General features: G+C 44.8%; 1 protein-coding gene across 6 annotated transcripts in view; it reads right to left on the bottom strand.

The window, feature by feature from the left end:
- The window catches only part of shroom2a (shroom family member 2a), a 141,930-nt gene that overhangs the window by 30,704 nt on the left and 95,293 nt on the right, over positions 1-15,933 (bottom strand). For all 6 annotated transcript variants that reach the window (XM_045687237.1, XM_045687238.1, XM_045687241.1 and 3 more), the window contains one exon: positions 11,027-13,547. In XM_045687237.1, the coding sequence (XP_045543193.1) occupies positions 11,027-13,547 (2,521 nt within the window). The remainder of the gene's footprint in view (positions 1-11,026; positions 13,548-15,933) is intronic.

Here is a 15,933-nt window from a genome sequence, read left to right as displayed (position 1 = left end):
CGTCCCACCTACTCAACAGCCAGTGTAATCCCGTGGCGCGATATTCAAATACCTCAAAAATGCAAAAACTTCAATTTTTCAAACATATGACTATTTTACACCATTTTAAAGACAAGACTCTCGTTAATCTAACCACACTGTCCGATTTCAAAAAGGCTTTACAACGAAAGCAAAACATTAGATTATGTCAGCAGATTACCCAGCCAGAAATAATCAGACACCCATTTTTCAAGCTAGCATATAATGTCACATAAACCCAAACCACAGCTAAATGCAGCACTAACCTTTGATGATCTTCATCAGATGACAACCCTAGGACATTATGTTATACAATACATGCATGTTTTGTTCAATCAAGTTCATATTTATATCAAAAACCAGCTTTTTACATTAGCATGTGACTAGCATGTGACTAGCATTCCCACCGAACACTGCCGGTGTATTTACTAAATTACTCACGATAAACGTTCACAAAAAACATAACAATTATTTTAAGAATTATAGATACAGAAATCCTCTATGCACTCGCTATGTCCGATTTTAAAATAGCTTTTCGGTGAAAGCACATTTTGCAATATTCTCAGTAGATAGCCCGGCATCACAGGGCTAGCTATTTAGACACCCAGCAAGTTTAGCACTCACCAAAGTCAGATTTAATTTAAGAAAAATGTTATTACCTTTGCTGTTCTTCGTCAGAATGCACTCCCAGGACTTCTACTTCAATAACAAATGTTGGTTTGGTCCCAAATAATCCATTGTTATATCCAAATAGCGGCGTTTTGTTCGTGCGTTCAAGACACTATCCGAAAGGGTAAATAAGGGTGACGAGCATGGCGCATTTCGTGACAAAAAATTTCAAAATATTCCATTACCGTACTTCGAAGCATGTCAACCGCTGTTTAAAATCTATTTTTATGCAATTTTTCTCGTAAAAAAGCGATAATATTCCGACCGGGAAAGCGTGTATACGTACAAAGAGAGAGAAAATAAAAACATCTCGTGCCCGAGCCTGAGTCTCAGAGTACTCTGACCGGCCACTATCCAAACGCGATAATGTGTTTCAGCCTGGGGCTGCCTCGATATCATTCAGCTTTTTCCCGGGCTCTGAGAGCCTATGGGAGCCGTAGGAAGTGTCACATTACAGCAAAGATCCTCAGTCTTCAATAAACAGAGACAAGAAGAACAAGATCTTGTCAGAGAGGGCACTTCCTGTAAGGAATCTTCTCAGGTTTTTGCCTGCCATATGAGTTCTGTTATACTCACAGACACCATTCAAACAGTTTTAGAAACTTTACGGTGTTTTCTATCCAAAGCCAATAATTATATGCATATTCTAGTTACTGGGCAGGAGTAGTAACTAGATTAAATCGGGTACGTTTTTTATCCGGCCGTGTCAATACTGCCCCCTAGCCCTAACAGGTTAAGCCAATCAGTTGTGTTGTGACAAGGTAGGGGTGATTCTGAACTTACAATGGCTAGCCCCAAGTCGTTGTGTATTTTTATCTTGTGCATTTTGCTATTTGCCTCATGACTACTGCATGCTTTGTTGACTATGAACTTTCTTGTTTACCCATCCGTGGGACCAACTGTTTGTTCCCACACTCGGGATTCTGACTCTCTATTGGTTACACAGACTTCTGGCCTCCCGTCCTATTCTAACCACCTCCCGCCAGCTTTGTATTCATGTTACCTGATGAAATTGCTGTATATGATCTTGTTGCCATCTAATGCACATTCAGATGTCATAAATCAGCACTGCAGAGCTCTCCCTGTCCTCTGCCGTGCCTTGATTGTATTACTGTTGATGATATCTGGAAATGTGTATGTACACTCTGGCCCATCTACTGTTGCTAACCCCAATTCTGACTTGTGCTCTGATATCTGCTTCACTGATTTCTGCTCTCGTAAAAGCCTGGGTTTTCTGCACTTTAACACTAGAAACTTATTACCTAAAATGGACCAATTGAAAGTGTGGGTTCACAGCTCTGATCCAGATGTGTTGGTCATTACTGAGATGTGGTTAAGAAAGTGTTTTGAATACTGATGTTAACCTTTATGGTTATAACCTTTTTCAGTAAGACAGATCTTCCAAAGGTGGTGGAGTGGCAATCTTTACAAAGGATCACCTTCAGTGCTCGGTTGTCTCCACCAAGTCTGTCCCCAAACAATTTGATTTGCTGGTTTTAAACATTAAACTTTCAAATAGCTCTTTGTTGACTGTTGCTGGGCGCTATCGTCCTCCATCAGCAAGTCTGAATTTGTCCTGCTTGGTGACCTAAACTGGGATATGCTTAAACCACCTGACCAAATCCTAAAACAGTGGGACTCCCTAAATCTTTCTCAGAGTATTAGCATTCCCACATGGTATGACTCCAAACACCCAGAAAAGGCTACTCTCCTCAGTTAACCTCACTAGGGTAGGGGGCACCATTCGGAATTTTGGATGAAAAGCGTGCCCAAAGTAAACTGCCTGCTACTCAGGTCCAGAAGCTAGGATATGCATATAATTGGTAGATTTGGATAGAAAACCCCCTAAAGTTTCCAAAACTGTTAAAATAATGTCTGTGAGTATAACAGAACTGATATGGCAGGCGAAAACCTGAGGAAAATCCATACAGGAAGTGCTATTATTTTAAAATGCCTGTTTTTCCATTGAAAGTCTATCCACCATACAAAGACTTATGACCCAGTTCATGACCCCTATGGCTTCCACTACATGTGGCCAGTCTTTAGGCATTCTTTCAAGCTTTTACGCTGAAAAATGAGGGAGAAACACCACTTTCAATGAGAGGACAGTGGACATTTCCAGACATGAGTCCTGCGCATGACCGGGAGCGCACATTCTTTTTTCTACTTTTATACTGACGAAGCTATTGTCCGGTTGAAATATGATCGATTATTTATGACAAAAACAACCTGAGGATTGATTATAAACATCGTTTGACATGTTTCTACGAACTTTTATGGTACTTCTTTGATTTTCCGTCTGTCTATTGTGACCGCGCTTTGTCCCAGTGGATTACTGAACAAAACACACCAACAAAATTGAGGTTTTTGAATATAAAGAGGGACTTTATCGAACAAAACAAACATTTATTGTGTAACATGGAGTCTTCGGATTGCAACCATATGAAGATCAAAGGTAAGTGATACATTTTATCGCTATTTCTGACTTTTGTTACTCCTCTTCTTGGTTGCTAACTGTTTGTAATGATTTGTCTGCTGGACGCTGTTCTCAGATAATCGCATGGTTTGCTTTTGCCGTGAAGCCTTTTTGAAATCTGACACAGGGGTTGGATTAACAAGAAGTTTATCTTTAAGCTGGTGTATAACACTTGTATGTTTCATGAATTCTTATAATGAGTATTTCTGTTTTTTAATTTGGCTCTCTGCAATTTCACTGGATGTTGGCCAGGTGGGACAGTAGCGTCCCACACCCCCTAGAGAGGTTAACCTCACAAATAATCCTGATAGGTATCAGTCTGGTGTTTTCTGTAATGACCCTAGTGATCACTGTTTTACAGCCTGTGTTCATAATGGCTGCTCAGTGAAATGGCCTGTCCTAATTTGTCAAAGACGCTTGCTAAAAAAACTTTAACGAGCAAGCCTTCCTTCATGACCTGGCCTCTGTCAAATGGTATAGAATCAGCTTGATCCCCTCTGTCAAAGACGCTTGGAACTTTAAAAAAATATTTTCAGTGATATTGTTAACAAACACGCCCCCATAAAGAAAATGAGAATTAAAAACCGGTTCAGCCCCTGGTTCGACAGTGATCTTGCAGAGTTACTCCACCTCAAGAATTGCATTTGGCGAAAGGCTCGGCACACACATACTCAGGCTGACTGACTGGCTCTTGATCAGGCAAAAGAGAAATAAGTGCATTCAGGCTATGCGGAAGGCCAAAGTTAGTTACTTTAAGGAGCAGTTCTCTCCCTGTGGGTCTAACTCCAAGAAGTTCTGGAAAACGGTTAAAGACCTGGAGAATAAACCCTCCTCCTCACAGCTGCCCATGTCCCTTAAAGTTAATGATGTGGTTGTTACTGACAAGAAGCACATGGCTGAGCTTTTTAAATCACCACTTCATTAAGTCAGGATGCCTATTTGACTCAGCCATGCCTCCTTGCCCGTCCAACATTTCCTCATCCCCCACCCCTTCTAATGTGACTATCCCTGACGCTCCTCCCTCTTTTTCCCCTGCCCCGATACAAAGTTTCTCCCTGCAGGCGGTCACTGACTCCAAGGTGCTAAAGGAGCTCCTTAAACTTGACCCCCAAAAAACATCTGGGTCAGATGGTTTAGACTAGAGGTCGTCCGATTAATCAGGGCCGATTTCAAGTTTTCATAACAATCAGAAATTGGTATTTTTGGATGCCGATTTTTTATTTTTTAGACCTTTATTTAACTAGGCAAGTCAGTTAAGAACACATTCTTATTTTCAATGACGGCCTAGGAACGGTAGGTTAACTGCCTTGTTCAGGGGCAGAATGACAGATTTTTACCTTGTCAGCTCGGGGATTCAATCTTGCAACCTTACAGTTAACTAGTCCAACGCTCTAACCACCTGCTTTACATTGCACTCCACGAGGAGCCTGCCTGTTACGCGAATGCAGTAAGAAGCCAAGGTAAGTTACTAGCGAACATTAAACTTATCTTAAAAAAAACAATCAATCATAACCACTAGTTAACTACACATGGTTGATATTACTAGTTTATCTAGCCTGTCCTGCGTTGCATATAATCGCTTAGGTACACGTTGCTCCAACCATAAACATCAATGCCTTTCTTAAAATCAATACACAAGTACCGTAAATTCCGGACTATAAGCCGCAACTTTTTTCCCAGGCTTTGAACCTCGCGGCTTAAACAATGACATATGGATTTTTCCCGCTTTCAATTTTTTTCCCCCCCCAAAAAACACATTCTGTGACGTGCTCAGTTTTTTGGCGGCATGAAGCTTTCATTAGACCAATGAAATTGCCGAACGGGTTAAGGTCAAACAACTATTTTTGTTTACTGTTTAGATTAAATCGAGCGCTCTCAAACTTCCCATCATTCTGATTACGGTAGTCATTTTGTCACCCTGATTCCTGGGGGTACAACAAAGTATTTGAGGCACTCGATATCAGTGTAAATCGTGCATTTAAGGTGGTGCTCCGTGTTCAGCGGGAAGCTTGGATGACAAGTGGGGAAAAATCCTTCACTAAAACTGGCCGCATGCGAGGAGCAACTTATGGTCAAGTCTGCCAGTGGGTCCTGACAGCGTGGAGCATTGTCAAAAAATCCACTATCATCAACGGGTTTTGAAAGGCTGGACTGCTGCATGTTGAAGAGGGCTCAGCGGGGGATTTGCCTCCGGATGAAAGTGACGAGAGCAACAATGAAAACGATCCAAGATCGGATTAAGCAATTCTGAGGCTATTCAACTCCGACACCGAAGGAGATGGTTTCAATGGTTTCAGTGCACAGGAGAAGGAAGATGGTGACCAATGACTTTCTTGGTAGGCTACTGTTTACTGCAAATGTTTTATTTTTGTTACAAGCCGTGTTTCGTTAAAGCCTATTTATTTTTGTTACAAGCCGTGTTTCGTTAAAGCCTGTGTAAAGTTAATTTGTTTCAATGTACCTGCGGCACCTGCGGCTTATAGACATGTGCGCTTAATAGTCCGGAAATTCCGGTATATATTTTTAAACCTGCATATTTAGTTAATATTGCCTGCTAACATGAATTTATTTTAACTAGGGAAAATGTGTCACTTCTCTTGTAAACAGAGTCAGGGTATATGCAGCAGTTTGGGCCGCCTGGCTCGTGAACTGTGTGAAGACTATTTCTTCCAAATAAAGACAGCCGACTTCGCCAAACGGGGGATGATTTAACAAAAGCGCATTTGCAAAAAAAGCATAATCGTTACACGACTGTACCTAACCATAAACATCAATGCCTTTCTTAAAATCAATACACAGAAGTATATATTTTTAAACCTGCATATTTAGCTAAAAGAAATCCAGGTTAGCAGGCAATATTAACCAGGTGAAATTGTGTCATTTTGCGTTCATTGCACGCGGTCAGGGTATATGCAACAGTTTGGGCCGCCTGGCTCGTTGCGAACTAATTTGCCAGAATTTTACGTAATTATGACATAACATTGAAGGTTGTGCAATGTAACAGGAATATTTAGACTTAGGGATGCCACCAGTTAGATAAAATACGGAACAGTTCCGTATTTCACTGAAATAATAAACATTTTGTTTTCAAGATGATAGTTTCCGGATTCGACCATATTAATGACCTAAGGCTCGTGTTTCTGTGTGTTATTATGTTATAATTAAGTCTATGATTTGATAGAGCAGTCTGAGCGATGGTAGGCAGCAGCAGGCTCGTAAGCATTCAGTCAAACAGCACTTTCGTGCGTTTGCCAGCAGCCCTTCGCAATGCATTGCGCTGTTTATGACTTCAAGCCTGTCAACTCCCAAATTTAGGCAGGTGTAACCGATGTGAAATGGCTAGCTAGTTAACCTGTTTGGGCTAGGGGGCAGTATTGAGAATTTTGGAAAAAATATGTGCCCATTTTTAACTGCCTCCTACACCAACTCAGAAGCTAGAATATGCATATTATTGTTCAGGTTTGGATAGAAAAGACCCTAAAGTTTCTAAAACTGTTTGAATGGTGTCTGTGAGTATAACAGAACTCCTATGGCAGGCAAAAACCTGACAAGGTTTCATGCAGGAAGTGGCCTGTCTGACAAGAAGTCGTGCGTCTTGCATCTGTTTATTGAAAAGTAAGGATCTTAGCTGTAACGTGACAATTCCCAGGGCTCCAATAGGCTCTCAGGACGCGGGAAAATCATGAAGGTTGACGAGGCAGCCTCAGGCTGAAACAGATTATCATCTTATTCAAGTGTCCCATTAGGTGACAACGGAGTGAGGCGCGTGCGCGATTAGCCCCCGTGGAGTATTTTAATTCGGCTGTTTAGTTTATTGCAGATTCCCGGTCGGAATATTATCGCTTTTCTACGAGATAAATGGCATAAAAATTGGTTTTAAACAGCGGTTGACATGCTTCGAAGTACGGTAATGGAATATTTAGAATTTTATTGTCACGAATTGCGCCATGCGCGCGACACTTCTTTACCATTTCGGATAGTGTCTGGAACGCACGAACAAAACGCCGCTATTCGGATATAACGATGGATTATTTTGGACCAAACCAACATTTGTTATTGAAGTAGCAGTCCTGGGTGTGCATTCTGACGAAGACAACAAAAGGTAATCAAACTTTTATAATAGTAAATATGATTATGGTGAGTGCTAAACTTGCCGGGTGTCTAAATAGCGAGCCCGTGATGCCTGGGCTATGTACTTAGAATATTGCAAAATGTGCTTTCACCAAAAAGCTATTTTAAAATCGGACATATCGAGTGCATAGAGGAGGTCTGTATCTATAATTCTTAAAATAATTGTTATGCTTTTTGTGAACGTTTATCGTGAGTAATTTAGTAAAATGTTAGCGAATTCCCCGGAAGTATGCTAGTTCTGAACGTCACATGCTAATGTAAAAAGCTGGTTTTTGATATAAATATGAACTTGATTGAACAAAACATGCATGTATTGTATAACATAATGTCCTAGGGTTGTCATCTGATGAAGATCATCAAAGGTGAGTGCTGCATTTAGCTGTCTTCTGGGTTTTGGTGACATTATATGCTGGCTTGAAAAATGGGTGTCTGATTATTTCTGTCTTGGTACTCTGCTGACATAATCTAATGTTTTGCTTTCGTTGTAAAGCCTTTTTGAAATCGGACAGTGTGGTTAGATTAACGAGTCTTGTCTTTAAATAGCTGTAAAATAGTCATATGTTTGAGAAATTGAAGTAATAGGATTTTTAAGGTTTTGAAAATCGCGCCACAGGCTGCAAGTGGCTGTTACGTAGGTGGGACGAATTCGTCCCGCCTAGCCCAGAGAGGTTAACCGGGTGCGCGCAAATAGCGTTTCAAACGTCACTCGCTCTGAGACTTGGAGTAGTTGTTCCCCTTGCTCTACATGGGTAATGCTGCTTCGAGGGTGGCTGTTGTCGATGTGTTCCTGGTTCAAGCCCAGGTAGGAGCGAGGAGAGGGATGGAAGCTATACTGTTACACTAGCAATACTAAAGTGCCTATAAGAACATCCAATAGTCAAAAGGTATATGAAATACAAATCGTATAGAGAGAAATAGTCCTATAATTCCTATAATAACTACAACCTAAAACTTCTCACCTGGGAATATTGAAGACTCATGTTAAAAGGAACCACCAGCTTTCATATGTTCTCATGTTCTGAGCAAGAAACTTAAACATTTTTACATGGCACATATTGCACTTTTACTTTCTTCTCCAACACTTTGTTTTTGCATTATTTAAACCAAATTGAACATGTTTCATTATTTATTTGAGGCTAAATTGATTTTATTGATGTATTATATTAAGTTAAAATAAGTGTGCATTCAGTATTGTTGTAATTGTCATTATTACAAATAAATAAAATAAAAAATAAAAAATTGGCCGATTAATCGGCATTGGCCTTTTTTGGGTCCTCCAATAATCGGTATCGGGATTGAAAAATCATAATCGGTCGACCTCTAATGTATAGACTCTGGAGCCATGACTACTACTAGAATGTGTTTGTACTTGCCTTTAACCAAAGTGTTAAATCATTGCAGCTCTTTAGTTCACAAGCAATGTTATTCAATTTAGGATGGCGGCTTGATATTTGAACTGTAAGGCAAGCGTGAATGTCTGATTGAAAACTTTTATGAGGCAGCTTTGAGCCACAGGTCGTTCTAGCTACATTTACAATCTAATCACATCGCATTATTTTGTGGGACAGCGTGGCGGTATGGAGAATCCTCATGACCAAGTGAAGAGTCTTGTAGTGTGTGACCCCCGTCTGTGTCAGATGGTTTAGTGTGTTCACCACTACATTGACAAAACACTACAGGAAATAATGTTGTTTAATGTGATAGGCTCAGCTATGGATTGTAAAGGCATTAAGCAACAACCCAAAGAATAACGAGTTGGTACGTCGGTAGAAAACAAGGACAATAACATCTCTAGCACACAACGACCAAAGGAAGGAGCACGCACAACCCCAACGGGATAGTTCAGTTGGAGCGAAGTTTGATAGCCTTTAGTTTTTCTGAAGGATCAGGCCTTCTCACCAATTCCCTAATTACCCTCTGGACATGCCAAAGGTCGCATTCATTGTAATATTGTAACCTGTAAAATGTGTTGTTTACAAGCTCAGTTTGATGTATGCCCTGGCTTAGTGCAGCTCCTGCGGTATGACATCATCCTCCTATCCTAGTATTGTTGTCTAGCTACATAGTATAGTCTCTACTGCAAATACTCCTGTTATTAGTTATGGCCAGCCAGGAATGTTCCAGAACACACACAACCTTATCAGCGTTTACATATCTTCATCTTACCCCCCCATGTGCTCCTGAGTTCTTGTGCTCTGACCTTTTAGTTGGTTAATAATAACCAGAAATGGAAACCTCGTCTTCAACCATCATTCCTGCACTCTACAGATGCACCATAGTGTCACTCCTCAGCCGAGCCCGAGGGGTCACTCCTCAGCCGAGCCCGAGGGGTCACTCCTCAGCCGAGCCCGAGGGGTCACTCCTCAGCCGAGCCCGAGGGGTCACTCCTCAGCCGAGCCCAAGATGGTCACTCCTCAGCCTAACCCAAGATGGTCACTCCTCAGCCTAACCCAAGATGGTCAATCCTCGTCCTTTTCTTTACAGGTTCCAAATGTTTTTTTTTAACAGTGTGAATCAGTGCGAGTTCTGCTCAGCTCAAGGTGAAGAGCGGAAAAATCTAAGGAATGAATCCGAGCCTCAGCATTATCACCTGTGGAAGGCAGAGCTTCCAGCGAGGCATGTTTTTTATTGGCCTTGTCAGGCGTGATCGTAAGTTCTTCAGTGGAGCAGAGAGCTACTCCCCATAGAGATACTGTACTGAGAGTAAAGTCATAACACGCAGGAACATTTGAACCAACAACGAGTTTGACAGTGACTCAGTTTCGAGACCTACGGGCCCTTGTAGTGCACTACAACAACACCTTGTCATAGAAGTCAGTGGAGGTTGAGGATAGGATGCCAGTATCTCACCTTGTCATAGAAGTCAGCGGAGGTTGAGGATAGGATGCCAGTATCTCACCTTGTCATAGAAGTCAGCGGAGGTTGAGGATAGGATGCCAGTATCTCACCTTGTCATAGAAGTCAGCGGAGGTTGAGGATAGGATGCCAGTATCTCACCTTGTCATAGAAGTCAGTGGAGGTTGAGGATAGGATGCCAGTATCTCACCTTGTCATAGAAGTCAGCGGAGGTTGAGGATAGGATGCCAGTATCTCACCTTGTCATAGAAGTCAGCGGAGGTTGAGGATAGGATGCCAGTATCTCACCTTGTCATAGAAGTCAGTGGAGGTTGAGGATAGGATGCCAGTATCTCACCTTGTCATAGAAGTCAGCGGAGGGTGAGGATAGGATGCCAGTATCTCACCTTGTCATAGAAGTCAGTGGAGGGTGAGGATAGGATGCCAGTATCTCACCTTGTCATAGAAGTCAGTGGAGGTTGAGGATAGGATGCCAGTATCTCACCTTGTCATAGAAGTCAGTGGAGGTTGAGGATAGGATGCCAGTATCTCACCTTGTCATAGAAGTCAGTGGAGGGTGAGGATAGGATGCCAGTATCTCACCTTGTCATAGAAGTCAGTGGAGGGTGAGGATAGGATGCCAGTATCTCACCTTGTCATAGAAGTCAGTGGAGGTTGAGGATAGGATGCCAGTATCTCACCTTGTCATAGAAGTCAGTGGAGGGTGAGGATAGGATGCCAGTATCTCACCTTGTCATAGAAGTCAGCGGAGGTTGAGGATAGGATGCCAGTATCTCACCTTGTCATAGAAGTCAGTGGAGGTTGAGGATAGGATGCCAGTATCTCACCTTGTCATAGAAGTCAGCGGAGGGTGAGGATAGGATGCCAGTATCTCACCTTGTCATAGAAGTCAGTGGAGGGTGAGGATCGGGACCTCTCGTGGACTGGGGCTGGTTTGGTCCTGTCATCTCCTCCAGGATCCAGGATGTTATCAGCAGACTGGGAGCGTCCTGAGCCTCTGGTCTCAGCTGCTTTCTTCTGGGTGTTCCAGGTGGTCTCGTACTCAGCAAAAGTCCCCAGTCTCTGCAGCTCCAGAAGGGCCTGCTGTCTGTGGTCCTGTCCCTGACACTCTCTCTGTTCCTTCCTGCCGCTGGACATGTCACAATCACCCCTGGCTATCTGTTTGCCCTCTCCACAGTCCTCTACAGGGCCTGGCAGGGCAGTTTTAGGGAGGGGTCTGGTGAAAGCAGGTCTGGCGGTGGAGTGTCGGTTCAGCAAGGCGCCTGCAGCCTCAGTGGGGGTCAGGTCCTCCTCCACCCCCACCTCATTGATTTTGTCTGGCTCAGAGAAACACCGGACCTTCTTCTCCATGGTGAAACGCTTCCTGCTTCCGATACGGGTCACCTGACTCTGGGCAGAGCCAGACCTGGCTGGGAGGCCCTCAGAGAGGTTGGACAGGGGGTTAGAGTTGTCGCTCCTCCCCAGACCAGAGGAGGAGTAGTCCGGCGGGGACCCTGCCTCGGACCCAGGGTGCTCCAGAAGGACAGGCTCGAGGTCTCTCCTTCTAAAGGAGGTGGCCTTCAGCACGCGGGCCTGCGCCTCCTTCAGATGATCCTTATAGGTGGAGGTGGAGGAGCCATCTGAAGAAGAGGTGGTGTCTTTGGGCCTCCAGACCTCTGGCACCTCATGGTCCTCCTCCGCTTCACAGGGTCCACTCAGGGAGGCAGCGCTCTTACTCTTCTGCAGCTGGGCTCGTCTCATCTGGATCTCATTCCTCAGGGTGGTGGCGAATCGGTCGGTCATGGTGCACTGGTTACTGGAGAGATCTACAGTCTCCCCAGTGGAACAGTCTCTGGGTACGAGGCCTGAGTTGCTGAGGCCGCTGGTGGTCTGAGGGCAGATCTGACTGTCTGGCAGCATCTCTTGATGGTGTATGGTGTCCTGCTGAAGAGGCTGTAGAGACTGTCTTCTAGGGGGGTAACTCATATAGTGGGGCTCTGCATTCGGACTGTTGTTTCTCTTCAGGCTGGGCTGGCCTGTAGAGGTGTCCAGTACAGCAGAGGGACAAATGGTAGCTGGCTGTTTGTGGCGGGAGCCGTCATCCTGTCTGCTGTATCCCTTACTGTCCTTGTTGTTGAGGGGTTGAAGTGGCTGGTACTTAGCCTTGGTAACCCCTGACCCAAGGGGAGTGAGTGACTTCTTATCTCTTCCACCCTGTACGATGCTCACTGCACTCCTCCTTTCACCGCAACCCTCCACACCCTCCTCTCTGCCCCCTCCACCCTTCCTTTCATCAGTCTTGACCAGCAAGGCCTGGGTGACCGGTTGACCAGGCTGTCTGGCCGTCACACAGTAGTACCAGCTGTCTTCAGTGCTGTCTGGGGTCTGGCTGTAGAGCTGGGTGTTCTGGGTATTGTAGTTGGTGGTCTGGCTGTAGAGCTGGGTGTTCTGGGTATTGTAGTTGGTGGGGAGCTCCTGCATACTGCTGTAGCAGCCGCTAACGTTCTGCTGTTTGGGGACAGACCAAGTCCTGGGGTGAGAGTAGAGAGAGCTCTCATTACTGTACTGTCTCTGGTGGCAGGGCAGGTAGGTAGGGGGGGGCTGGCCCTGCCTGACATCACTACTGGATAGAGAGCACAGCTTGTTACAGTTCACCTGGTTCTGATGACAGTTCTTTGGTGAAATGTAAGGAGGGACTATGTTGTCCATTCCTTTGTCCAGTGCTTTACCATGGGCCTTGGGCTGGGTGTGAGCACCAGGTCCCTCTGGACAGGCTATAACCAGAACCTTCTCATGGGACTTCGTAGCAGCAAAACTGTCACTGCGTACGGGCGGAGGGGGAGGAGAAGGATCAGAGGTCTTCTTCTTGTCAGGAACGTGCCAGACGGGCCCGCAGCTAGCCCTGGCAGAGCTGAAGGAGTGGGAAAAACCTGGCCCTGACTGCTCCTCTGTCCTGGGGCTGTCCCGGCCCATGCTGGCCCCATGTCCCACAGCCAGCTGCAGGTACCCTGGCCTCTCGTCCTGCCTGACAGCCTCACTACTCAGGCTGTGTCTGTCGTTACTGGGCCGGCCCCCTGATTCCCACTGGCTCACCTCATAGAGCATGTTCTCTGTGGAGGCAGCATTGCTCTTAGGGAGGTTGTAGTCTGGTGTCTTGGAGAGGGTGTAGTCTGGGGTACCAGAGTTGGTGGAAAAGGAGCTGTATGCCGAGTCCCTCTTGCCCCCTCCCAGGTGCTCCGTGCTGGTGTTGGACTTGACCGGGGAGAGGCGTCCTGGGGACAGGTGACCAGGTGGGTAGGGGTGGTGGGAGACGTCTAGACTGTCCATGCTGCCCAGAGAGCTGAACTGGTCTGATACTCGCCGTAGGTTAGTCTGGTTCTGGTCCCAGCCGGATGAGGAGAGGTTGGTAGAGGAGGAGCTAGGAAGGACAGAGACAGGCTGTTGGAGATACATAATGCATTGTCCTACATAATGCTGTAGTCTAACAGTACTTGGGGGGACATGCTAGTAGAGGACCATTGTCCTACATAATGCTGTAGTCTAACAGTACTTGGGGGGACATGCTAGTAGAGATCCATTGTCCTACATAATGCTGTAGTCTAACAATACTTGGTGGACATGCTAGTAGAGGCCCATTGTCCTACATAATGCTGTAGTCTAACAGTACTTGGGGGACATGCTAGTAGAGGCCCATTGTCCTACATAATGCTATAGTCTAACAGTACTTGGGGGGACATGCTAGTAGAGGCCCATTGTCCTACATAATGCTGTAGTCTAACAGTACTTGGGGGGACATGCTAGTAGAGGCCCATTGTCCTACATAATGCTATAGTCTAACAGTACTTGGGGGTCATATTAGTAGAGGCCCATTGTCCTACATAATGCCATAGTCCAACAGTACTTGGGGGACATGCTAGTAGAGGTCCAATGTCCTACATAATGCTATAGTCTAAAAGTACTTGGGGGGGACATGCTAGTAGAGGCCCATTTTCCTACATAATGCTGTAGTCTAACAGTACTTGGGGGGACATGCTAGTAGAGGCCCATTGTCCTGCATAATGCTATATTCTAACAGTACTTGGGGGACATGCTAGTAGAGGCCCATTGTCCTACATAATGCTGTAGTCTAACAGTACTTGGGGGACATGCTAGTAGAGGCCCATTGTCCTACATAATGCTATAGTCTAACAGTACTTGGGGGACATTCTAGTAGAGGCCCATTGTCCTACATAATGCTGTAGTCTAACAGTACATGGGGGGGACATGCTAGTAGAGGCCCATTGTCCTACATAATGCCATAGTCTAACAGTACTTGGGGGGACATGCTAGTAGAGGCCCATTGTCCTACATAATGCTATAGTCTAACAGTACTTGGGGGACATGCTAGTAGAGGCCCATTGTCCTACATAATGCTATAGTCTAACAGTACTTGGGGGACATGCTAGTAGAGGCCCAATGTCCAACATAATGCTATAGTCTAACAGTACTTGGGGGACATTCTAGTAGAGGCCCATTGTACTACATAATGCTGTAGTCTAACAGTACATGGGGGGGACATGCTAGTAGAGGCCCATTGTCCTACATAATGCTGTAGTCTAACAGTACTTGGGGGGACATGCTAGTAGAGGCCCATTGTCCTGCATAATGCTATATTCTAACAGTACTTGGAGGACATGCTAGTAGAGGCCCATTGTCCTACATAATGCTATAGTCTAACAGTACTATGGGGACATGCTATTAGAGGCCCATTGTCCTACATAATGCTGTAGTCTAACAGTATTTGGGGGACATGCTAGTAGAGGCCCATTGTCCTACATAATGCTATAGTCTAACAGTACTTGGGGGACATGCTAGTATAGGCCCATTGTCCTACATAATGCTATATTCTAACAGTACTTGGGGGACATGCTAGTATAGGCCCATTGTCCTACATAATGCTATATTCTAACAGTACTTGGGGGACATGCTAGTATAGGCCCATTGTCCTACATAATGCTATAGTCTAACAGTACTTGGGGGACATGCTAGTAGAGGCCCATTGTCCTACATAATGCTATATTCTAACAGTACTTGGGGGACATGCTAGTATAGGCCCATTGTCCTACATAATGCTATAGTCTAACAGTACTTGGGGGACATGCTAGTAGAGGCCCATTGTCCTACATAATGCTGTAGTCTAAGAGTACTTGGGGGACATGCTAGTAGAGGCCCATTGTCCTACATAATGCTATAGTCTAACAGTACTAGGGGGACATGCTAGGAGAGGCCCATTGTCCTACATAATGCTGTAGTCTAACAGTACTTGGGGGACATGCTAGTAGAGGCCCATTGTCCTACATAATGCTATAGTCTAACAGTACTTGGGGGAAATGCTAGTAGAGGCCCATTGTCCTACATAATGCTATAGTCTAACAGTACTATGGGGACATGCTATTAGAGGCCCATTGTCCTACATAATGCTGTAGTCTAACAGTACTTGGGGGACATGCTAGTAGAGGCCCATTGTCCAACATAATGCTATAGTCTAACAGTACTTGGGGGGACATGCTAGTAGAGGCCCATTGTCCTACATAATGCTATAGTCTAACAGTACTTGGGGGACATACTAGTAGAGGCCCATTGTCCTACATAATGCTGTAGTCTAACAGTACATGGGGGGGACATGCTAGTAGAGGCCCATTGTCCTACATAATGCTGTAGTCTAACAGTACTTGGGGGGACATGCTAGTAGAGGCCCATTGTCCTACATAATGCTATAGTCTAACAGTACTATGGGGACATGCTATTAGAGGCCCATTGTCCTA

This window comes from Salmo salar, chromosome ssa10 (assembly GCF_905237065.1).
Source record: "Salmo salar chromosome ssa10, Ssal_v3.1, whole genome shotgun sequence".
Classification (NCBI taxonomy): Eukaryota; Metazoa; Chordata; class Actinopteri; order Salmoniformes; family Salmonidae; genus Salmo; species Salmo salar.
Note: the sequence above shows the minus strand (reverse complement) of the source record. Positions and strands in the feature narration are given on the sequence as shown.